The following is a 25,459-nucleotide window of genomic DNA, read 5'->3' as shown; positions in this document are numbered from 1 at the left end:
TTTTACTCTCCCTCTTGCAGCAGCTATTTACATTTAAAAACATGTACAGTACATGAGTGGTAACTGTTTTCATGCAGGATCAAAATGGATGCAATATTATTTGACCAAACACAGTTGAGTTGCACATTTTTGCAAAACTTGGAAAAGATTCTTTTGTAGCCAGGCTAGCTAGGACATTCTGGGAGCTGCAGTCCAAAAGAATAGCTTTTCTAAGTTCTGCACTTTTGTTCTGCAACACCTCATATTCCTAGCAGGGAAGCATAGGCAGCCAATTGTTTCTTTCCCAGTCATGGTCTCAACAAAAATCACCTCTCTGAAGCTGTTCTTGGCATTCTAAGGGAAGGCCCAAATGGTACCAACGTCCCTTGAAATACAGATAGCAGCTGCAGAAAGTCAATTTTTGTCAGAACATTTAGTTGAGAAAAAGAGTTATATGCCCCTCTCTGCATACCCTACTGTCCCAGAATCTGTTTAGGCTTTTTCCATAGATGCTATTTAAATAATAAAATAAATATATAAAATTTTTTAAAAATGGGCACATGAATTGCATTCATGCAAATAATGTCATGTCTGGCTCATCCTTCCACATCTGCAGCTTTGACTTTTTTGCGGATTTGATTATTCATGGATTTCATTAACATGTTTTCTCTAGTAGTATCTAGGTCCTCCAGTGCAACTGTATGGTCAACTTTAACCAAAAGTCACATTGAAGGACAAAGAGTTCCTCCAGTGAAATTCTGTGGTCAATGTCTGGCAGATGTTGACCACAGAGTTGCACTGGAGGACCTAGAGATTCCTAGAGAGGTGTTTCTGCAAGTAAAAACATAGTGTTTTTATTATTTGCAGTTTTTCCACATTCACAGGGGTCCTGTGCCCCTAACCCCAGTGAATGTGGAGGGACGTGTATACAAGACTTGAGATCCTTGTAATTTCAAGGGTCATAACTTTCACTGATTAAAGCAAACTTGCGTTTAAGCGTAACCAGTTATTGCATGCTGGGAGAGGAAAATCAGAGTAATCTATTATCCCTCCTTGGTACACAGTGAGGAAACAAGCAGAAGTTGTTGGACTTCTGCAGTATGACCAATGGTCAGAAATGATAGGAACTGTGTCCAACAAAATCAGGAGCTTCAAGAGTTATTGGGTTGTTATTTTGATGTGACTGGTCCCAGACTTTGAGAATGGTGTTTTTGATATATCTATCTGGATCAGGGTGTGTCCATTTATAAAAGGTTTTAAAAACACTGTTTTGAAAACTATTCCAAGCTGCTAGCATAGGGATAGCTGCTAGCATAGAGATAGACGGCAACATTTTTAAGGAACACCTGTGCAAGGTCCCACTACCTTGCAGCCGACAATGTGAAGCTGCGAGCCTGCAGTTTGTGCTCCATTCCTGAACAGCTCCATGCCTCCTATCTTTGTTTACGCAGAACAGAAATATATCTGTCAGCAAGACTTGACTCTTACTTCCTGGAGCCGCTTAAACTGAACAGATATAGAAAGAGTTTTTCATCCTGTCAATCCTCCAGAAGAAATGCAACACTTCTAGCACGGAAGTCAAGGAGAGAGAGAAAACACAACCACACACTTAAAAACATGGAGCAGAACAGGGCCAGTCACACAACTCTAGCATCCATGGGAACAGCACTGCCACCCACCAGTTGTAGTCCAATGTATTGACAATGGGAGACAGCTACAAAAGGAGCCAATCCATTTGTGGCATCACTAATATGTATACCGTGCGTCCTTGTTTTATGCAGGGGATCCGTTCCGGACCCCCCCCCCCCACGTAAAACAAAAATGCATATGCTCGAGCCCCATTGCAATGATGAAGCTGGCTGGCCTTTCTCTCCCTCTGCGGCTGGATGGTGTCAGATGGACTGGAGGGACGGCTCATCTTCTTACTTTAGGCCAGGCCTGATGGAGTTGGCTGGTCTTTCTCTCCCTATTTTTTGGAAAACCTGAGCTTTTTTGCTTAGTATTAGGGTTTTGGTTGTGTATTTGTATGTTTTTAATTGCATTGCTACAAGTGATACATTTACTCTAAAATATAGGTAGGCTCTCAGGCTCCCTGCCCTTTTAAGGAGAACTGGGGTATGACTTATACTCATAGGGACAATGTTTAGCCTTTGTCCTGTAGGGTGCTGCACTAGATCTGTATGTGTACCGTAACTGCCTTGTTCTCTGTGTTCATTCTGTGATTCTAGAAGGCAAAAGTGTTCATGAATATTTGGCCAGAAGTAGCAGTGAGTCTAGAGAAGAGTATCTGCAATTCACTGAAAGAGTGCTTATTTGTATGTTGGGCTGCACGATTTCTTCCCCATGTGGGAGATATACAACTCTTGGAGAGAAAGGAACATTAAAGCAATATAGTTCAGGCAGGACATAGTTCATATATAGCCAAGGCAGTGCAGGGAGCCATTCCACTGGTTATATTTTTAGCATGGATCATTACTTTCCTTGTTTACTCATGCAGCGTGCTGTTTCCTTGCATACTCACTTCCAGGAGTCAAGTTGGTTTTGCTGCCATTTGCTTTAAAAAAATAAAATCCTAATATGTAATACCTATAAGAATTCTGGGAACATATATATTATTATCTGGCTTTCTCATATATGTTTGGAGGCCATGCTGGATGTGCAAAGTGCCATTTCCTCATTGTTCCCATCACAAGTGTTTCCTTAAGTGTTATGTACATGAAACCAAAGTGAAACAGATTTTAGAGAGATATACATCACATGCCCTGCCATGTGAATTACAATATTTCTGTTGCTTATATACATGCATGAGGAAGTTGTAATTGGTTAGCTTTAGGTTCTCCATTGGTTTTCTCAATTCAGCCATCTTTGAATATAATGTAATGTTTGGCCAGCCCTGGGAATAGGGTCTATTGTATGGTTACTCTTTCCTGGCACACTATGCTTTCTCTGCCTTGTTTGGTCTATTGGCTAGCAAAGATGCACAGGCAGAGCAGTTATTCTGACATTATTTGCAATACTGCAGATCTTCAGTAGCAGAGGCAAGTCTAGATATGTGCAAGTGGAGTAGAGAGTACTCTTTTTGCTTAAAGGAAACAACAAGGAACAGTGGCATAATAGGGTGTGAGTGGTGGATGCATACCTGGTGGGGTGGTACACTGAGTGGGACTGGCGTAGTGCAGCCAGCAGTCATGCCAGACCCAAAATGGCTGAAGCCGTAGCACTGCCCTCCACCGCAGTGGGCATACTGGGATGGGCAGTACCTTTTGCTTGGGATCTGGCATGGCTGCTCTCCTGATTTCGTCTTGTGCCAAGAAAGTCTTCAAAATCAGGACATTTAAAAGGATGATATGTAAACTGAGACTTATTTTGTGCACATGGTTGTTCTGTGCAGAAAACAGGCTGCATGGAAAATAATATTTATCCACAGAAAAGTTCTCTTTTCTGCACAAAGCTACCACATGTAAATTTTGCATCGAATAAGTCTTAAACTACATAGATTCTCATCAGCCCAGAATTATTCTTGCCATATTTTGACTTTTCCCCCCATATGTTCTTCCCAGCTCTAAAGTAGAATGAGGCATTTTCCTAATCTCTAGCCAAATAAATTTTGCAAAATTTCAAATTATATAAAACATGCAAATTCTGTTTAGCCTGAGTCAAAAGTGGAATGAGCATATGCATCATCACTAGTAATCTCTTCCAGATTACTTTCAGAGTGTTTTTTGTTTTGTTTTGTTTTTCAGGGTGGAATGGGAATAACCATCTGTCTCTAACCTTTTCCCTTTATGTGTATGTATTCCTCCCACCTCTATATGTGTATGTGCCTTCAAGCTGTTTGTTGATTTACAGTAACCATATGAATTTCACAAGGTTTTCTTAAGCAAAGAATAATCAGAGGTAGTTTGCTAGTACCTTTCTCTGAAATACAGCCTACAGCATCCTGGTCCCTCATACTCTGGCAAAATTAATAGCACACTTTCAATCTTGTAAATCCTGATGATAAATGTCTCATGGTTTTACTTTCAGCCATCAAGTGTTTTGTGCAAAGAATTCCTGTAATCTGCACAAATTAAAACAGTCATTAGAAAAATCACTAACATTTCAGTTTACCCTGGAACTGCGATCTCTTAAGGCAGTTGGTGGATGGTGGATGTTTTCAATGGAACCACATCATATCACGACGGCCTGTTTTGTTAAAAATCTCAGGAGCAGCCCCACCACTTGATAAAGTGGTTGTTACATACTTTTACTCATAGGCAGTATGATTCATGGTGAATGTATTCATGCACAACAGTGCCTTATCAAAAGTTGGCTAAAATATGTGACAACAAAAGCCCTGCATAATGTTTTGGCCTTACTTGGCCAAACATTCTTGGAGTTATTGTCTCTCAGAGCTAAATTCATAATGATCATTACTGTGTAACCTGACTTCCACCCATTTCTTCTTTTTTTAATGGCAACATATTACATTAGCTGCTCTTCTGAACTTCGGTGTCCTCCTCTGCTCTTTAAAAAAAATCTATAAGGGAAGGCATCTCTAGCATGTTGGTGTTTGTAACAGCTTTTTGCCTTGCCAGCTGCTTCCGCCTGCTTGACCCTAGGCCACCCTTCCAAATCTAATTTTTGGGTGTCCTCATTGGTGAAGGCAGATGCAGAATGGTGTCTTAATATTGTGGCCTTGTGTTTCTAATCTCCAGACATTCGGAAGTAGGTTTTCTGTTTCCAGGCAGTGGATATTTTCTCCGGCTCAGGAGGAAAACTGGGCTTGTGACGAATTCCATATCCATTTAAATCTTGCAGGACTCTGAGCTATTTCTAAAACAGAATGGGTTTTATTTCTCCTTTGAAAAATAGTGTTACTTGAGAATTCTATGCTGTAATCTTTCAGAGACATCCCCCCCCCCCAGTTCATAATGCAAAAAAGGTCAAATCAGTTTGTGTTATTATGAAACCTTCCTCAATGGAGGAAGGTAGCGAACTTCCCAAAATCTGTTTTTCTGCTTCATTTTGTTATATAAATAAATAAATAAAAATAAAACTTTTATTTTTACCCCACTTTTCTGTGCTGAGACAATCAAAGCAGCTCACAACACGTTAAAATATCCACATTCAATATTATGTCCCAAATCCCCCTCCCTTAAAACAAGATTAAACATGATACAATTAAAATTGGAGATTAATAAAATATAACAAGGACAGAATGGTGGGCTAATATATGATGTGAAGGGTGATCATTCTGTAGCCAGATGCTTTTATTCAGAAAAGGCCTGCCAGAAGAGATCCGTCTTGACAGCTTTTTTGACAGATCTCATCCAACAGGCCGTTCCATATTTGAACAGGCAGGGTTCATAGAGGGTAAAAAACTAGTGTCTACGTTCTCAGATGTGCATAGAGAAGATGGTCAAGCAACACAAATGACCTCTTTTTTGCTCCTCCAAACCACCCTGGGGAGATTTATGATTTGAAGAGCCACAGGGCAGTGAGCTAGTCACCATTTATTATTATTATTATTATTATTATTATTATTATTATTATTATTATTATTATTATTATCTTTTATTTATAAAGCGCTGTAAATTTACACAGCGCTGTACAAACAATCTTTTAGTTAGACGGTTCCCTGCCCTCAGGCTTACAATCTAAGAAGACACGACACAAAAGGAGAGGGGAGTGGTGGTGGGGAATGGGATCAGGTCCAGCAGTTCTTCTCCACCTCCGAGGCCTGGACCAAGACAGATCGACTGGAGGAAGGGCTTGGCTTCTTAATGGATGGTTAAAAGGAGGCTTCCTGGGTCAGAGAGGGGCTCACCTCACTAAAAGTATGAGAAACAGGTGCTAACCTATAATTTTCAGCAGTTACTTCCTGCTTCTGTTTTTAACTGTCTGCTGAGAATCCATTGCCAGTGATGCTAAGCTATTTCAGCTATATTTTCTTCCAGGGGGTGCAGGATGTGAGTGTCTGTATGTCTATGTCTGTGTAAATGAGGGCAATGGGTCCTGATATTGGCTCACTGGCACAACTGTATGGGCCTGAAAAGTAATTTTCCAGACCCAATGCTGGATTCTGTCCAAAGCAGTATTCTTAACTATGATCTTTCTGGTTCCTTTGTAGCTTCAGGAGCAGGCAGCAAACAGCAGCTCTGCAGAGAGTATTATAGTGGAGAAGAAGGGAGAGTCAGATCAAGATGGGCACAGTGATCAAGATGGGCCAAAAGACTGCAATGGGCAGGTCGTCCCACGCTTGGTGCTGGAGCGGTCAGCCACAGTGGATGAGGTGTGTGACCATGGAGGAGGACCAAAAAAGGTCAACAGGACAATTGCCTCATCTGTTCTTCATTCCACTACCTTGAAAAAGAAATGTCCTGGTTGACAAACACAAAATGCTCCTCAAACATTTTCATCCTCTTGCCAAAATGTATAAATGGTGCTCATTAGATAGAAAAGAAATTATGTTACCAATGGTTACATTATTTTGTAAAAGGACCTTTGACATCCCCTTGTTATCCTCATAGGAAACAGTCTACAGGTAACATTATTCTTTATAACATGTTACTTCCAAGATCTGTAGGCCAGAGGTTGGCAGCCTGTTGTGTGGCATCTGCAAATGATAGGTGCAGTGGGTGTTTGTGTCATGCCTGGGCTAAAACATGAGAACCATGCAGATTGCATTGCTGACTGATCTTCCCAGTTGTTATCTGGCTCAGTCAGGGAAAACTACACCATGCTACATTAGAGCAGCATTGTTTTGTACTTTGTGGATGTGGTTTGTGATACAATTTGCCAGAAGGGTGACAATCACCACAGTAGAATATCACAATATGACTTCTGACAGAAAGTTGAATACTTGATCCTTTGGACTCCCTTTGATTAGAAGATTTCCTATTAGTTCACTTGGAACATGAAGCTGGAGGCATGCAGTATGTAGCTATTAACCATTAACACAAAAGGTGACGTGGCTTACTCCAAGCTCCCAGATGTCCAGGCAATTCTCTGGAGTCCACAGATGTTTGAGGGCCCTACTGGACTGAGTACTATAATCGCAATAGAGAGTTTCCTATTCTACACTCTGGTGGCCCATGGAAACCAGCTGGGAAAGATCCTATTTTGGATTTCAACTTCCCAAATCCTCAAGCTGGCATGGCCAGTGGCTCTGCTGTCAGGGGATTCTGGGAATTGTACCCTCTCCCAGGCTCTGGAACGACCTGCTGGACGATATCGCCATATTACCACCTTGGAAGCCTTTAAAAAGGCTATTAAGATGGATCTCTTCTGGCAGGCCTTCCCAGACTAGGTTAGATCCATTAGACTTGCCTCTCCCCTCTGTTGACACCTCTATTGCTATTAAATTTTTTGATGTTTAATCTCTTTTTATGGGTTGATCACTGTTTTGATGACTGGGGGGAAAGTTGGGGTTTGGGGGTTTTTAAACTGTAATTTTTTTTTATATATATATATATATCTTTATTAGGGTTTTCTATAATATATATTTAACATACAGCACATAAAAAACATAAGAGAGAAAAAAAACATACATACATACATACAAATATATAGATATACAGTAATTAATTACAGTAATTAAACTGTAATTTTTAAATGTTTGATTATTTATTTATTCTGTTGGAATCCGCTTTAAAAGTGGAATACAAATTATTATTATTATTATTATTATTATTATTATTACTCCAAAATAATTTTCTCAAGATCTGCATTAGATTAACAGAAGGAGCACACAGATATGAGGAGCAAATCTCTTGCCCTAATATATATGTAATAGGGGAAGGAGATATATAGGCAGGAAAAATAAGATTTCTGTCTCATTAGACCAGTGAGGAAACTCTGGTCTGGAGAGAAAATTGTTTTGCAAATTCCTTCTTAAGTTTGAAGAAAATAATTTGATTTTAAAAAAAGAATGTGGGAGAGAGCTAGACTGATAGATTTACTCACTCAGGCAGAGCAGCATGAGTACTGAGCTCATAATGTCTGAATCTCTCTGTAGTCAGCATCTTTTGGTGCTCAGTAAAGGACGCCACATTGTGGTTTGTTTGTTTTTTTAAATAGGTTCCTGGTCTTTTTTAAAGCACAGGCTTTCTTTGTTGTTGTATTTTTAATTATAGTAGGATAATTAATGCCATAATTTCTTTAGTTCCATTTTCATTTTAATTTACAATCACCCAGGTAAATATGCCTGATTTTTAATGGCTGCATGATAGACATATACAGCATGATACTCTCTGTACGAAGAGTAGCTATACCTGTTCGATTTGGCCAGTGTAGATTGTTGAGCATCTCCTACACTTTGTTTTCCCCCAAATTAGCAAATGTCTTTATAAATGTGACAGAAAGAACTTGAGATTTTAAAAATCTCTAAATAGGAAATAGTGAAACTTCCAGAGATGCTCATCCTTAGATGTCAAAGGCCTCCTGCACCATTCTCCTACTTGACCGGCTATGATTGATTGGTGAAAGGGGTGGTGGGTTAATCTCCTGGTAGTATCTTCCATGTCCTAGAATAGTGTGATAGAATGCATGTTGAATTCCTGCCTCATGTCACATGTTCAGAGGCCCACCATAAGCTTGGGGTTGCTTTGCTGAAATAATTTGATTTTGCAGCTCAACAATTCTCTTAACTTGGATCTTGTTCTCCTGTTGCAGTCAGATCCAATGGAGGGACATGAGAAGTCTGATCAGAACCACCTACAGGTGACAGGTCTGGAGAAGCGAGCCCAGAGTGCCCTCAGTGTAGTCTCCAATACCCTGGAAGGTAATTTTCTCTCTGATTTTGGGTGCAGCTGGGTTGCTCTTTAGAAATTACCACCTGCCTTTTATAGCATGTATTGATTTTTAATATTGTAAATTGCTCTATATATGCTTTTAAAAATAAATACCCACATCAATTTGACAATAGCAAAATTGTTTAGTCATAAACTACAGAGCAGGAGAGGTGTTCTTTTTAATTGCCAGCAACAATTAAAACTTTTAGTATTTTCAGGGCAATTTCATTCATTTATGACAGACGAAGATGGGTTTTGAAAGACCTCAGTTTCCTAAGCTGTATGTGCCTCTTATAGCAGCACAATTATCTTCCAAAGCATTTGCCTGGTTTATATATTCTCATGCATGGCCTGACAGTTTTAAAATATACTGTACATTGTTTCCTATAGCTCAGTGATGGTGAACCTTTTAGAGGCTGAGTGCCCAAACTGCAACCCAAAACCCACCTATTTATTGCAAAGTGCCATATCCCTCTGGCTTTCTAGTAGCAAACTCTGGCAAACTCTGTGCTGGGGCAACGGCACATGTGCCCACAGAGAGGGCTCTGAATGCCACCTCTGGCATGCGTGCCATAGGTTCGCCATCACTGCCTAGCTCTTTGTTACTTATTTTTCAATACTTCTTCTCCAGTGCCTCTGATTTTGGAATCTTTCATACAGCACAATCTTCATTTTTTATGAACTTTCCAACAATGTTTTTTTCAGTATTGCCTCCCTCAAATTTTTGCCATCTAGATGTTGGTTTATCACTCCCATCATCCCCAGTCATTGAATCCATCCTTGTTGTCTGTGGATGTTGAGAAATATACCCTTAACACATCCAGAAAACACCAGATTGGCTGTCTTAATACTTTATTACTTCCAGTAATAGCCAATGGGACTCAAAGCCTAATATAAAATGGGCAGTGGTGCTATTATTGGAAATTAGACTACAGCTGTCTGACACATGGAAGGCACATATTAAACAATTAACATGTGCTAATCTGACTGATTCAAACAGCTGTTTTCAGTGGGGTAGAGGGTTGATGTCATTGATCTTCTGCTTCTAAAACCCTGATGACTAGGCCTCTGGGAGTTTAAACAATATGTAGACTCACACACAGATCCATTCAGAACCACTGAATTAAATTTGGTTTGTCCACAGAAGTACCATTACCACCAGTGATCCTTATTGCTAGAATAAAAGCCACATGTGGTTTTTATCCAAGAGCCAATGTACCTGCTGTCCTCAGATAAAATAGGAAATAAAGAAAACCTTTTTTATTTGATTATATATGACATTTAGAAACAAATAAACAGCTTCATTTATATACCGCTTCAGTGTCTAAGCAGTTTACAACTATAAGCTAATTGCCCCCAATAATCTGGGTACTCATTTTAGTGACCTTGGAAGGATGCAAGCCTTAGTCGAGATTGAGCCCTTTCACTGGTATTGAACTCGCAACCTTATGGTTTTGAGTGAGCGGCTGCAATACAGGCATTTAACTACTGCGCCACCAGAACAGAAAGGGAGAATGTTTTGTTTTTTTGTCAGGCTCACAAATGTTTTTAAGTTCTATATCAGTGTTGTTTAATGAGGATTGGTGGTATGTGAGTCTCCATTTAAAGCTTTAGTTGATTTATCACCCTGATCTATTGCATTAAAGTTAACAATCATTGTAATAAGTGATTTTTGCCAGGGAAATTTGATAAAGATACTTCTTGATTTTAATTTTCAGAACTGGAAGAAGCACATCAAAAGTGTCCACCATGGTGGTACAAGTTTGCTCACACCTTCCTTATATGGAACTGTTGTCCACCGTGGATAAAGCTGAAAGAGTTTCTGAAGCTCATTGTCATGGACCCCTTTGTTGATTTGGGGATCACCATCTGCATTGTTCTCAACACAGTTTTCATGGCCATGGAACACTACCCAATGACTGAAGAATTCAACAATGTATTGACTGTGGGCAATCTGGTAAGAGAACTGGATGTCCTTATCATTCTTTTATTTGATAACACGACAGCTTGGGGTGGGAGGCTTGCAAGAGAGGAGTGAGCACTGATCCCATAAGGATGTAACAACTGCCGTCCCAAAACAAAAAAATAGACCCTCTGTTTCCACCAACAGTCAGACAGACATCTTTGAAAGCTGATAACCAAAACAAGGTGGAGACAGATTTTTCCTTGGGTATGGATGTTTTTTTCAGTATGGATGTGCCTTTTTGAAACCACTGTTATCTTTCATCTACTTCTTTTAAAAACAAAACCCCAAAACAATTTGTGCTACTGTTCTTCACGACAGCTTATGGTAATAATGAAGTTCATAAACAAACTAGACATTCTGCTAAGTACTGTATTCTGTTACATCTATCAGTTTTATTGGATGGCCCTGGCCCTTTTTACACTTCACAATTAAACCATCGTGATTCCACTTTAACTCCCTTGGCTCCATCCTATTGAATCCTTGGATGTGCAGTTTAGGGAGGGGTATTTAAAATTCTCAGCAAGAGAGCTTTAGGGCTTAGCTTATAGTAGGGGATGTTCGCATGGCAATTAAAATGGAATCATAGTGCTATACTTGTAGTGGGTGATAGGGCCTCCTGACTTCTAGAGACATCAGAGGCCACTGTGGGATTGCTAAGTATGGCTTACTCCAGAAGGCTGATAGACTTATGAATTTTGGATAGTTTGGGGAAATTATGCTGTAGGATTACTGCGTCTACCACTTTTTGGTTGATCTCTGGAAATAGGAAATGTTCATAATATGTAACACAGTCTTCCTCCTCTGAAGCAGAGCTTGCTCACCTCTTCAGTATTAGAATTCAAAGATATAGCTGTGTTAGTCTGTAAAAACAGTATGTAGAGAGATTTTGTAGTACCTCTGAGTACCTTTGAAAGAAAGAAATTGGCAGAATGAGCTTTCGTAGACTTCAGTCTACTTCCTCAGATGTAGACTGAAGTAAATCTATCTGAGGAAGTAGACTGAAGTCTATGTAAGCTCATGCTCCCACTTTCTTTCTTTTAGTTAGTCTCAAAGGTGCTACAAGATCACTCTTCAATATTAGGTTAAACTAGATTGGATGTAATGCATCCAATTAGTGATTGCATGAATGTCTTTGGAAGAATAAATAGCAGAAATGGGGTGGGGTCTCTTTCAGATCAGGACATTAATGTGGGGTCTGGGGAATAAGAGGGACGTTTCTGTTTCCCCCCTGCTATGGTTCCAATTATTTTTCAGGCTGAAACTGCTTTTGTTACTTTGTGAAATAATCAAGAAATTGACATAGAAAGTGTGCCCCGCTTAGTTCTTTAGGACCTCTCAATAGCTTTTGTTGCGATCACCCATAGTACTCTTTGTGATCCTCTTGGAGAGTTCCAGTCCAGTTCCTTTCTGAAGACTAAACCTTAGAACATGATGCTGGCTGGGGGATTGCAGCACTATGCAGCAGATTCTGCCTTCTGGATGTCAAACGTGTTTATCTTGTGCCCCTTAAAGCTTCAACATTAACATGTAGTTTCTGGGGAAGGCCATCCAGAGGTTTGATAGTTCCAACTCTCCTGTCCAATTCCTCAGAGGGAGGCAGTGGAAGTTTTGAAGGGATATCTTAAGTCAGTGATATCCTGGATAAATGTGAGTAAGTTAAAACTTAATCCAAACACCTGGAAATTCTGTGGATTGTGATGCCAACAGATCTGGGAATAGGGGTAGAGCTACACGAGGATGATCTCTCCCTCCAGGAGGTGTGCCTGAATGGGGATGCAAAGAATTTAATTGCTTACCCTCAGTGAGAAAAGATGTCTTTATTTTATCAGCAATCCTACAAGGTTTTTTTCCTCTTTCTGCACAAGAATGAAGGACACTTTTTTTCTATCCCCTGTTCTGTGGACAACATATAGTTCTTACACTTTTGGGGTGTTCCTGTTTTAAAGTTGTGCAACATTCCATTTTATATGTTTGAGGGGGTTTAACCACCAGCTTTTTGGAAAGCTGTGCAGCTTCCCAGAAAAAATATGTTGCTTTTTGGGAAGATTTATAGGTTTCTTCAGAAAGTTTCCTGTTATTTGGGGGGGGGGGGTGAGTTCCTGGTGTCTTGACACTGCAGGAAGAAAAATTGCTTTTTCCTGACAACTGTTGGGAATAGCAAAATCTTGAGCTAGCATATCTATTGGGAAGATCAGGATGTGGTGGTGGATATCTGGGCCGTTGGTAGTAGAGCACCATTGATCTTGTGACATCTAATTTTTTGTAGCATAAGCTTTTGTAGACTTGATCTACTTCCTCAAATGCGCAGTCATGTATGTGAGGAACTAGAACAAGTCTACGAAAACATATCCTACAATGTCTTTCGCTCATTTAGTTTCAAAGGTGCTGCAACACCCCTTTGCACACTAACTGACATGGTTATGTTTTTTTCCTTCCCTTCAATCTCTTGTCAAACTTGATATTACTCCTCTGCAGGTCTTCACAGGGATATTCACAGCTGAGATGGTGCTAAAATTGATTGCTCTTGACCCTTATGAATACTTCCAGGTGGGATGGAATATCTTTGACAGCATCATTGTCACCCTCAGCTTGGTTGAGCTTGGCCTTGCCAATGTCCAGGGTTTGTCTGTTCTACGTTCTTTCCGTCTGGTAAGTGACTTTGGTCCATCCTCCTTCACACAATGGGATCCTGCTGTTTCTTTAGCCAAAGGATAGGTTCAGGTTTTCACTCCTCCTACCCAGTGTCAGGAAAGGATGAGGGTCTTCCCATCTAGGCAAAATGGGGAGGCTCCCCAAGCCCCAAATAAAAATTGCAGAGAATTTTGGAACATGCATACAGAGCATGTATTCAGTTTTAGGAACATTTGGGAGCAATTTTATAATTTTACATACAGTGGGCCATTCCTTTATGTGGGGGATCCATTTGGGCAAGAAACGTGTATGCTCCAGCCCTATTGAAAACATGGGTGTGCACACCATTCTTTTTCATGTGGTGCAACTTCAGTGTAAACTGAAAGCTGCATATGGCGCACCCGTGTATGGCGCGAGTGCACTGTATATTTTTTTTAACAAAACAAAAAAGTAATACATTAGTAACGTGTAATATTAAATGCCACTCTTTTAAAACTGATTAACATTCATGAATTGTTTCCAAAAAAACTAAAGTTTAAAAGCTCTAGCAAAGTACATGGCATAGCAGCAATTGGAGGAGGGCATATTCTAGTACACTGCCATGCAAATTTGGTCCCTAGATTACCCAAGAGCTGTATTGCAGCGCATTTGGAGGGAACAAGCCTAGACATACTGTTTCGAAGGGATTTTACATAGATTACCAGAATCATTATCTGAAACTTGAGGTTCAGGGTCCTCAAAAGAGGCAGCAAAAGATTGCAGGCTGAGAGTGGTTGTTTTCTGACCTTAGAAATGTTACTTTTTTAAAGACTAGAATTCCCAGATTTCTAAGTCTGTAAGGCCATTGGCCATGCTATTTAGAGGATTCTTGTCGCTGTAATCCAAAAAAGTGACATTTCCAGGTTCTATTTCAGGGGAGCTATAGCAACCCACCAAGGCCAGACAGTTTCAGCGACTCATCAGGGTCCTTTCTTTCCTAGATGAGGGTTTTCAAGCTTGCCAAATCCTGGCCAACTCTCAACATGCTGATCAAGATCATAGGCAACTCAGTGGGTGCCCTGGGCAACCTTACTCTGGTGCTGGCCATCATCGTTTTCATCTTTGCTGTAGTGGGCATGCAGCTATTTGGAAAAAGCTACATGGAGTGTGTCTGCAAGATTTCCTCCGATTGTGAGCTGCCGCGCTGGCACATGCATGACTTCTTCCACGCCTTCCTTATTGTCTTCCGCATCCTCTGTGGGGAATGGATTGAGACCATGTGGGACTGCATGGAAGTGGCTGGACAGACTTTGTGCCTCATTGTCTTCATGATGGTCATGGTCATTGGGAACTTAGTGGTGAGTAGCCAAAAATAATAATAATATTCGAGCAACATAAAAGGTCTTGAATCTAGTGTGGACTGATTGACATTTCTGTTGTCCAATCAAATGTGTTTATTTGGGAGGCACCCTGTGCTTGCTTAAGAGAGGTGCAGGGGGTCAAAACAATTCCATGGCTTTGCATTATAGGTCTTTGCTATTGACTTGTCACTAGAGGTACAGTTTTGTGTTTTATGGCTTTTATGTGTTACTCTACTTTTTTCTTAGCTAATATTGTTCTGAAATACTCCAGTATTTTTGGAAGCACACCTACCTAGAAAATACTGTTATTTTTAATCTATGTGTATGAGGATGGTTTTGGGACACAGTTATACTAATGGAAATAGATTCTGGGTTTGTGACGTGATGAATCCCAGCTCCAGTTAGCTCCCCTTGATTTGCCTCTCTTTCCCTGTGGTATACCTTCCAGGCCAAGTAAGCATATGAATTTGGGTTTCTCAAATCTAAACCATTCAGTGGTGCAGTCAAGTAGTTTTAGGCTCCAGGTATATTGGTTGTGAAGGAGAGACCATCTTTGGATAGTATTGTGTATTACCTCTCTTATTTCCAAACATGTGAAGTCAGCCTTGCTGTGTTTCAGACTGAAGCTTGCTGGTTGGGATTTCTGCCCCAAAGATTTGCTTTATGTAAAAACAAACGTAAAATGTGAAAACGAAAAATTGTGAAACATCCAAATTATATAAAAACAACATATGGCTGCCTGGAAACAGTTGTTTGGTCCCCCCCCCCAAAAAAACCCACAGTTTGAATGTTTCACAATTTCCTTTCCATGCCAAAACCTGTGCAGTTTTTAGGGAAGGCTGTACAGTGGTTTCCAGAAAAACTTTGGTTTTCTGAGTGAACTGCACAACTTTTATGGATAGGCTCCACAGTTTCCCATCATTTTTTGTGGTGTGTGTGTGTGTGTGGATTCCTAGTGTCTTGCACTATAAGACAAACAACTGTTTCAGTATTCTTGACATCTATTAGAACTCAGAAATATAAGATTTACCATTCCTAGGCTAGGATTATAGCTTACTAATGTGGCTGATATTTTACTCCATTTGTAAGGGCATGTGATGAACAATATATGCATGACTTTTGTTTGCTTTGTGCTTCCTTTTGAGACATATAGCTTTGCTAGTTCTTAGTTATCTGCATTTCTACTACTAAAATTCTTGGAACAACTCTCTAGCTGAGGATTCTTAAGTATCTCACTGTACTATAAGTCCCAAGACCAGAACCATGACAATGGTATCATATTATGATGATTGTGTAGTGTGAATACATTCAGGGGTGCAGCTAAAACAACCAAGGGTCTTGTGGCACTTTAAAAGCAAAAATGACTCTTGGGCATTTTGAGCTTTGTATTTCTCTCCTCCTGTTTTGCATCATTAGTGACAACTTGCGGGGGTAGAAAATGTGAGGCATGGCAATATCATGCCATGCGATCTGATACATTATACAGAATGCAGGGGAGGAAGAGAAAGAGGTGCGGTGTCTTTGTTTTCAAAGGATTAAAGCCCTGCTGTCATCACTATAAAATTTGTATCTGGGCCCCTAGACTAAGAAAAAACAATGTTTTGCCTGGTTTGATCCTGAGAGAAATACATATTTGGAAGCACATGTTTTATATAGATACTTAGAATGTAAAGAATACATAGACTTTCTTGTCCTCAGTGAGAGAGGCTGCCGACACATTGAGGCTCCCTGCCAAGAAAATGGTCAGCCACTGCCAGATTTTTTTTCATGTTGTAAGTTTTATGTGAAAAATTCACTTGGACAAAAAGCTTGCATTTTGTGCAAAAAATGTAGTTTTGTGCAGAAAATAGTACATTTTGTGCATAATGTAATATCTTCCACTCAAAACTTAACTTTTCTATGTAAATCAATTTTGGGGAGAGGGAACCCTGGCATGTGAAAAATTATTGAAAAATACACACAGGGTTTCATGAGCTTGTCTAGCAGGAGAAAACTGAAATAAATCATTACTGTAGGCAAGAATGGTATAAGCAAAGATTTACATCCCTAACAGAAACAGTTACTGAAAAGCCAAACCAGTTTGTTTGTTTTTTTGCTTGATCAGTTTGTTGACGTGTAATATATGAAAAAACAAAACAAAACCTAAGAAGTTAAGAAAATAGAAGCCAGGAATTTTTATCCCTCAATGACTAATTACAAAGAACAGCGTGCTTCTGAGAATGTGCAGAATCCACCATCCTGGCCATAGTGTTGATAGCAATAGCATTTACATTTCTATATCACTTATTTGTGAACTTAGCACTCTCAAAGCCCCCAACAAATTGGGTACTCATTTTACCAATCTAAGGCCCGTTCCGCACGGGCGTAAAGTACATCCCCAGGACGTACTAGGGTTAGGAAAGGGCGTGCTTTATGCACGCCCCTAACCCTAGTATGTCCTGGGGACATACAAAATGGCGACACACGTTCTACACGGGCGCCGCCATCTTGATATCGCGAACACATAGCGTCTGCACGTTCTGCGACAGAAGTGATGTCACGAGTGTGCCATTGGCCACTCGCAGCGCCACTTCTGGGGCGCAAAAAGAAACTCCTTTTTTGCGGCTTCTTTTTGTTGCATCTGGGAACCACGCGGTTTGACTGCTGCGGTTCCTGGACGCAGCAACCGGCGGCGCCAGCAGAGCACCCGTTTTTGGCACTCTGTAACACACCAAAGAAAGGATAGAAGGCTGTGTCAACCTTGGAGCCCTGGGATCAAACTCACAACCTTGTGGCTGCAGTACTGGCATTTTAACCACTGCACCACCAGTGCTCCCTCATGCATGAGACTCATGCATGTTAAACACTGTGTTGATCATCCTGCATAGGTGATTGAGGCTTCCAAAAAAGAAGCTTGACTTCCTAGGAAATTGTGTGCACCACCAGCATCTCAATCAGTTCCACTATCGAGTATGTGTTCACATCCACCCCCTCAGTTAAAGTGAAGATTTTTTTTTTTATTTTCAGTTAAAAAAATCATTTCTCTTGATACCCCACATTTCTTTCCTTCTGTACTTGTATCTTACTCCTTTCCCAGGGGAAATAAAGTAGTTGGAATGGTGAGTTTGAGTAGCGAAGACATCAAAGGAGAATGAGTTAAAAGACCCTCTCTTTCTTTCTTTCTTTCTTTCTTTCTTTCTTTCTTTCTTTCTCCTCCTTTTGCCCCATGCTAACTTGTCAGGGGAAAGAAACTCCCTTCATAGAAGTGCAAAACATTTTTTGCCACACCTCCATCCACCCCTTATCAAAGAACACCACACACTGGCAGATTTGAAGAGTGTTGAAAGTTCCCTGCATTCCTAGTGGTTGGACCGCAGGCTGGGCTGCTTTGCCAGGGTCCCTTAATCTAAGAGGAATCTACTTGGAAAGTGATATGAGCAGGGAGCTGTCCACAGTCATTGAACGGGATGACCTGAGATAAGGGCTACATTGATATGAAGCTGTTGGCTGTATTTCAGAGGAAGGAACTGGCAAAACCACCTTTTGGTATTCCTTGCCTAATAAAACCCTATGAAATTCATGGGATTGCCATAGGTTGACAGGTGAAGAAACATGCACATACACACTCACACACACTATGAGGGAAGACATCTGTAGGTGTGCTGATTGCTTACTTCCAGAGCTTTGAAGTGTTTTGGACTGCAGCTCCCAATATGCCTCAGGCAGCATGACTAGTCATACAGCCATAATTACTATACACACCGTATTGGAAAAGAGTGTGTCCAGTGCAAAGGGTATACATGTTCCAGGAAGTCAGGGGAGGTAATGGGAAACATGGAACACAATCCGGGGAAATTAGTGGCCCCCTGGCCATCATTTAGCAACTATTGCCAATATCCCTTACCATTGATCAGCCTGTATGGGGCTGATGGGAATTGGAGTCCAACAACATCTAGATGCTCACAGGTTCTTTAGCCATGATCTGAAAACTTACTATAAGTGTTTAGCTCAAGTAAGAGTGTTGGGTACTGCATGTTTGTGATAATGGAAAGAACTGTAGTTGAGGATGCCTTAATTTCACTAATTTGATATGATCAGACAAATCATTAACTGTAGACTCTCCAATACTGGATGCAGACATGGCATCAGCACCTGGCATTGTAAGGCAGCTGCCAGGGTCCAATTGCCCCATCAGGGTTCTCCATGCCAAGCAACTGAGTTTCCTAGTCTCCATGTCAATTTTCTACAGTGCCCCAAAAAGCTGATCCATTCACCAGTTTGTAAAACTGTAAAAAAAAAAAAAAAAAGGAGGAGGAGGAGCAGGGAAATGGCAGCTTTGATCCACCTTCAGAGTATACCTACTGTGTGGGCTTATCAATGTAAAATGCCAATTGAGGCACTTTGCCCAGCATTTCCTCAACTGGTCCTGCACATATACTGTATTAGAATCTACTGAATGGAAGACATTCCCTGTTTCTCTTTAATCCCATACACTAAAAGAGAACCCAAATAACATCTTTCTAAGCACTGAAAATGCTCACATCCTAACTTAGGCTGACTTTCTGGAAAAGGTGACATTGTTGTTCTTGTGTGCATCCAAGTCATTTCTGACTTAAGATGACCCTAAGGCTCCTATCACAGGGTTTTCTGGGACTGAGAGTGTGTGACTTGCCCAAAGTCACTCCATGAGTTTCCATGACGAGCAGGGAATTGAATCCTGATCTCCAGAGTCATAGTCTGATGCTTAAACCACTACACCCCGCTGCCTTGGTTGAGAATAGAGAGAAGTGAAAGGTGATGTTTGTCCAGGATGAAGAAAGTTGATTTGATGTAAACTTTTTAAATAGAGGCTGAAAATCCTGCCAAGCCTCTTGTTTTATGGAATAAGACCTCTCCTTAGAATAGAATCATAGAATCGTAGAGTTGGAAGAGACCACAAGGCCCATCCAGTCCAACCCCCTGCCATGCAGGAAATCACAATCAAAGCATCCCCGAAAGATGGCCATCCAGCCTCTGCTTGAAGACCTCCAAGGAAGGAGACTCCACTACACTCCTAGGAAGTGTGTTCCACTGTCGAACAGCCGTTTCTGTCAGGAGGTTCCTCCTAATGTTGAGGTGGAATCTTTTTTCCTGCAGTTTGCATCCATTGCTGCAGGTTCTAGTCTCTGGAGCAGCAGAAAACAAGCTTGCTCCCTCCTTTATGAGTATGGGCCACGAGACAATATTAACCAGCTGGCTACAGGATTTATTGTTTTTGGTTTGTTGTTGCTGTTGTTACTATCCTTATTACAGTATATCCCACCTTTCCCCCGAGATTGGGACACAGGGCAGCTTACCAATTAAAATGATTATATTATGACAAACATTAAAATAAAATTAAATATTAATCATAGTAAAACAATTTAATATATATATTTAAAATTATTTCAGTCCCTGAAATGATTTCAGTCCCAGTGTTCTACACTTACCTTTCTGTCCTTTAAGAAGGTGTATGAAAGAGTAGGCCAATACCAGAAGGCCCTTTCTTAGCAAAACAGTGAAGGTAAAGCAATCTATGCCAGTGTAATATACAGAGATGTATTGCCTCCTCCTCTTCGAAATAACTTTTTGCTGTCAAGAGGTGCTGGGGAAAGATGTGCTGCGCAATAGAGGAAACCTCATTGCCAGTGCTTGGAAAAATTATTTTTTAAATTGTAACTCCGTGAGCATGGTGTTTGAGCATTTGCAGAGTTGTAATAATAATAACCTTTTCCAAACTTTAGTCCTTCCCCATTTTTCTCCAGCTTCTCTCATGCAGTCCACTGAATTGGTAAACACACTGCCTGTCTAACACTGGAGAGCCTCTGAACATGTGCAGAATGTCTTCCAGGGCTATCAAATAATCACACCTAAGCACCTTCAAGATTAGAAGAAAGGGTTTTCTGGCCTGAGTCAGCAGCGTATGTAATTTTCATCATCCTGTCTTGAGCTCTTCCCTACCATCATTCCTCCATTCCAAACCAAATATCTCTCATTTTTAGAATTTTGTGGCCAGCCTCAACCCTTGGGGTATTTCTGGAGCCTAGTTTTCTGTTGGTGCCATTTCCGTTGCATGCTATTAAGAGCAAAAGAGTGACCATTGCTGAGGGAGGAGGAAGTTTCTGCTTTGAGCCACCTTTAGGGTTATGTGCAGCAGTCACCTCTCTTTGCCGTCATAGGTACTTAAGAAAAGCATCTGAGAGCTTCAAGGAAGGGGTTTATATAAAGGTCCTTGTTAAGTCATGAGGCATGAGCCATGTGCAAATAGCCATGACCTTGAATATCAGCAGTCCCTTCTCAAATGTGCTCCTGGCAGGGGAGAGGCACAAACACTGACAGCTGAGAGTGGGCAGAAAGCCGGCTTTTCACAGCAAACACATTCCACTTTCTTGCTGATGTTACTGTACATGGCATGCCTGTAGTCCCACTGGGGCCTTTGATAAGAGGGATACAGCCGAGCGGGAGTCAGAAAGGGGCTCTGCTTTACGCTGAACTGGGACCTGGATTTTGGCTTTCTCCAGAACTTAGAGATGTTGTTATTTAGACTATAGCTCTCAAAATCCCCCAGCCAGCATGTCCACTGGCACTGCCTTACTGGAGGAGCACTTGCAGATCCATCATGTTGCTTCCAATTGTAGCCAGCTACTTGCCTCCTGGGAACACATGAACAAGCCATGACACTGATCAGCTTACCTGCTATTTGTCCCATTTGTTGTTGTTTTGCAAGTTGTTTCTGACTTATGGCGATGCTATGGTAAACATATTGTGAGGTTTTCTTGGCAGATTTCTTCAGAGGGGAGTTGCTGTTGCTATCCTTTGAAGCTGAGAGAGTGTGACTTGCCCAAGTTTACCCAGTGGGTTTACATGGCTGAGCAGGAATTTGAACCCTGGTTTCCAGAATCACAGTTCAATGCTCAAACCACTACACCACACTGGCTCTCTATTTGCCCTCATTTGATATTTACCATGAGAGGGAAGTAGAACCTCCATGTACAGAACCATATTCTACTGTATACCAGTTACTATTTGCCCCAAAGTAACTGATATACAGTAGAATATGATTCTGAACATGAAGGTTCTACTTTCCTCTCGTGTTAAATAGGAAATGAGAATGAAATTTCTGTAATCATATATTTCTCTAATAAAGAGAGTGCTTTAGTGGTAAGACTGACTTGGGAGATCCAGGTTCAAGTCCCCACTGGATTATGAAACTCAAAGGATAACCTTAGCTGGTCATTACTGTCAGCCTGAGCTGCTCCACTGGAGGAGCAGAAATATATTCATTGCCTTTAGCTCATTGGAAGTGACCTGAACACTGGGATAAAAGGCCCACAGATTGCAAATATGGACATGCAGGTTAAATGTGGCCAATAGCTACATGATTTGTGTTCCTGATCTAAGCCCATGGTCATCGCCCCATCTTTTGACAATAAGACTTTGTCAGTTTGACTTTCCATGTGATACCATGTATCAACTGCCCATCAGTTTAGTTTGCAGACCCTAAGCGGGAAAGGGTGAAATTACTGTCTTTCTATTCTCCCTCTTTTTCAGGCTATCCCCTTTCTCCAGTGCCCAATCTTTTAAGTATAAAATAAATGGCACCCTAAGGTATTAGAGTAACTTAGGTATTGATGACAGGTGGTTGTCAAAAGCTCCCTATTGCCTGAGCTAAGTGATAAGTTGGTGTTGCAGGCTTTTGTCTTGCAAATTTTATTTAACATCTTTATAAATGACTTGGACAAAAGAGTAGAGGGGTTTGCTTATTAAACCTGCAGATCAAACCAGGGTTGGTAGCTGAGGGCGCATTGAGACAGAGTGGAAAAATCAGAAAGTCCCTGGTTTTGTTTCTGTCCTTTCCTGTCTCCCAGCACTTAAAATAACTTTTTATTCACTTTCCCTGGATCAGCTTAATTTTACTCAGTATTTCCCAAAATGAAATGTACTTCTCCAATGGCAGTCTGTCTATTATTTCTGAATTAGCTAAGAAGTTCACCACCAAAAAACATAGTGACTGCTACCAGGACAGCAGGTTCAACAGAGATTAAGCAGGGGAGAGGAATACTAGCAATAAAAGGAAATGACCCTAATGCTTAACTAGTGCAGTATTGGTAGAATTCAAAGATACAGCTGTATTAGTCTGTAGAATCAGTATGTGGAGAGATCTTGTAGCGACTTTGAGACTGAGAGAAAGAGGTTGGCAGCATGAGTTTCATAGATTAAAGTCTCCTTCCTCAGATGCATATGCATCTAAGGAAGTACCATATGCACCTGTGGAAGTAGACTTTAGTCTATGAAAAGGTACTACAAGATCTCTCTCTATATAGTGCAATATTGCTAAAGTACAGCCCACCCTCCCCAACCACAGTCTTTTGCCATCCATGGATTTAAGCATCTGCAGTTGGCAAGCCCCATTGCCCTTAATGGTCTGGTCACACATAATCATGGCTGCAGCAGAGTGAGTGTGCGCACACATGCCGACACTGAAAACCACAGGCTTGAGGTCTTGTGGTTTTTTCATCTGTGTAGAGTATGTGTGTGTCCAGAATGGAACCCCTGCAGATACAAAGGGATAACTGTAATTTAACACTTTGTAATTCCTAAATAAAATTTTTAAAGGGTTTAGTGGAAGCTGGTGAAAGTCAATTTCTGAAGTGTTGTCTGAGTCTAGACAACACTCATGATCCTTGAGAGGGGAAGGAGGAAGAACCCAAGGGAGAGGGGAGTGAGAAAAATGCATGATTTTCAAGAAAGAGTTTGGCTGCAAAACAATGAACATGCAGGTAAAGTTAAAGGAAAAAGAACCAGAAAGTTTTGATACTTTCAGGGACTTTTTTTTCTTTTCTGGATACAATTGCTGATATCCTAGAAGATAAAAATGAAATTCAAGAAGATTTTGATAGGATTGAGAACTGTTCCAAAACTAACACAATGCGTTTTTTAAACAGATAAACATACGTACCAGTTTGCATTTAAGAGGAAGAACTGGGTGCATGTACAGGCTTAATGACAGCTGGCTGCAGAATCTAGCAATTTTAGTGACTCACAATATAAACATGGCCCAACAGTGATGCAGCAAGTATTTCTACCATTCTACTTTGGTGAGACCTCACCTGGAAAAATTGTCCAGCTATAGGCATTAAAGTTTAGGAAGGGTATCAGCAACCTGGAATATAGTGACAAAGATAGTGAAAGACCAGGACACCAAGTCCTATTAGAAAAGGTGAAAGGCGTTGGGAGGAGGGGGATGTAGTCTGGAGAAGGCATTACTAAAGTGTGATATTATAACTTTATTGAAATATTTGAAAGGCTGTCACATGGACGATGGAGCAAATTTGTTTTCTCTTGCTTCATAGCGAAGGACATGAACCAGACACTCAAATTATAAAGTACTGGAGTAAAAATTTGGAAAGAACATCCTGATGACATGAGCTGTTTGACAGTGAAGCACATAACCGTGAAAGGAAATGTATTTTCATTCATTAGACATTTTAAGTAAAAGCTGGATAGCCATCATTCAGGAGTGCTTTGTTGTGGTTACTAGCCACCTTTGAATCAACCCTGACTCATGGTGACCCTGTGGATGAGACATCTCCAAGACTCCCTATCCTTCATTGCTCTGCTTAGGTCCTGCAAATACAAACCCGTTATCCCCTTATAATAGAGTCCATCCACCTAGCATGGGATTTCCCTCTCTTTCTATTTCCCTCCACCTTTCCCAGCATTATTGTCTTTTCCAGTGAGTCGTGCCTTCTCATGAAGTGGCCAAAGTATGACAGCCTCAATTTGATCATCTTGGCTTCCGGGGAGATTTTCAGGCTTAATCTGTTCTGGGACTCATTTGTTTGTTTGTTTTTTGACTGTCTATGATATCCTCTTCTCCAGCACCACATTTCAAATGAATTTATTTTCTTCTTATCTGCTTTCTTCACTGTCTAGCTCTCTCATCTATACATGGTAATGGGGAATACAATAGATTGTACAATTCTAACTTCTTGCTCAGATGTATATCTTTTCTCTCCACGATCGTTCTTTCCCATTCTCAGTCTTCTTCTGATTTTTTGACAACAGTCCCCCTTTTGATCTGTTTTATCCAAGGTATGGGAACTCTTTTACTATTCCTGTTTCCTCATGGTCTAGGTTGAATTTGTCTTGATGCTCCTTGGTAATTGTTTTTGCTTTATTTATGTTCAGCAGTAAGCCTACCTTTGCACTTTCTTTCTTAATCTTCCTTAGTAGTTGTTCTAAGTCTATTATTTCCTGTTAGAAGTATGGTGTCATCTGCGTATCTTAGGTTGTTGATATTCCTTCCTCCTATCTTCACTCCTCCTTCTTCTGTGTCCAAGCCTGCTCTTCATATTTTCTGCATATATATTGAACAGTTCTAACATTTGCCTCTTATCCTAAGTACAGATATCTCATCAGAACTATCAGATGTGGTGGTACTCCCATGTCTTTAAGGGCATTCCAAAGCCTTTCACGATATATCCAGTCAAAGGCTTTGCTATAGTCTATAAAACACATACTGATTTTCCTTTGTAATTCCTTGGTGTGTTCCATTAGCCATCGTATGTTTGCAGTGTGGTCCCTAGTGCCTCTTCCTTTCCTGAACCCTGCTTGCACCTCTGGGATTTCTCTCTCCATGTACGGTTGGAGTCTATGTTGCAGACTTTTAAGCATAATTTTGCTTCTGTGGGAAAACGATGTCATGGTCCTGTAGTTGCTGCAGTCTTTTGTGTTTCCTTTTTTGTGGTTGGTGAATGTGGATGTAAGTT

At 40.7% G+C, this 25,459-nt stretch overlaps 1 protein-coding gene across 4 annotated transcripts in view; it reads left to right on the top strand.

Moving 5' to 3' along the window:
* The window catches only part of SCN4A (sodium voltage-gated channel alpha subunit 4), a 71,667-nt gene that overhangs the window by 14,674 nt on the left and 31,534 nt on the right, over positions 1-25,459 (top strand). For 2 of the 4 annotated variants that reach the window (XM_042471834.1, XM_042471836.1), the window contains exons 10-14: positions 6,092-6,253; positions 8,635-8,743; positions 10,472-10,710; positions 13,195-13,368; positions 14,331-14,687. In XM_042471834.1, the coding sequence (XP_042327768.1) occupies positions 6,092-6,253; positions 8,635-8,743; positions 10,472-10,710; positions 13,195-13,368; positions 14,331-14,687 (1,041 nt within the window). Of the gene's footprint in view, positions 1-95; positions 114-2,207; positions 2,247-6,091; positions 6,254-8,634; positions 8,744-10,471; positions 10,711-13,194; positions 13,369-14,330; positions 14,688-25,459 lie in introns of those variants that run through there. The other 2 variants (XM_042471837.1, XM_042471835.1) reach the window with 2 other exon arrangements.

Source organism: Sceloporus undulatus, chromosome 6, assembly GCF_019175285.1.
Source record: "Sceloporus undulatus isolate JIND9_A2432 ecotype Alabama chromosome 6, SceUnd_v1.1, whole genome shotgun sequence".
Classification (NCBI taxonomy): Eukaryota; Metazoa; Chordata; class Lepidosauria; order Squamata; family Phrynosomatidae; genus Sceloporus; species Sceloporus undulatus.
Note: the sequence above shows the minus strand (reverse complement) of the source record. Positions and strands in the feature narration are given on the sequence as shown.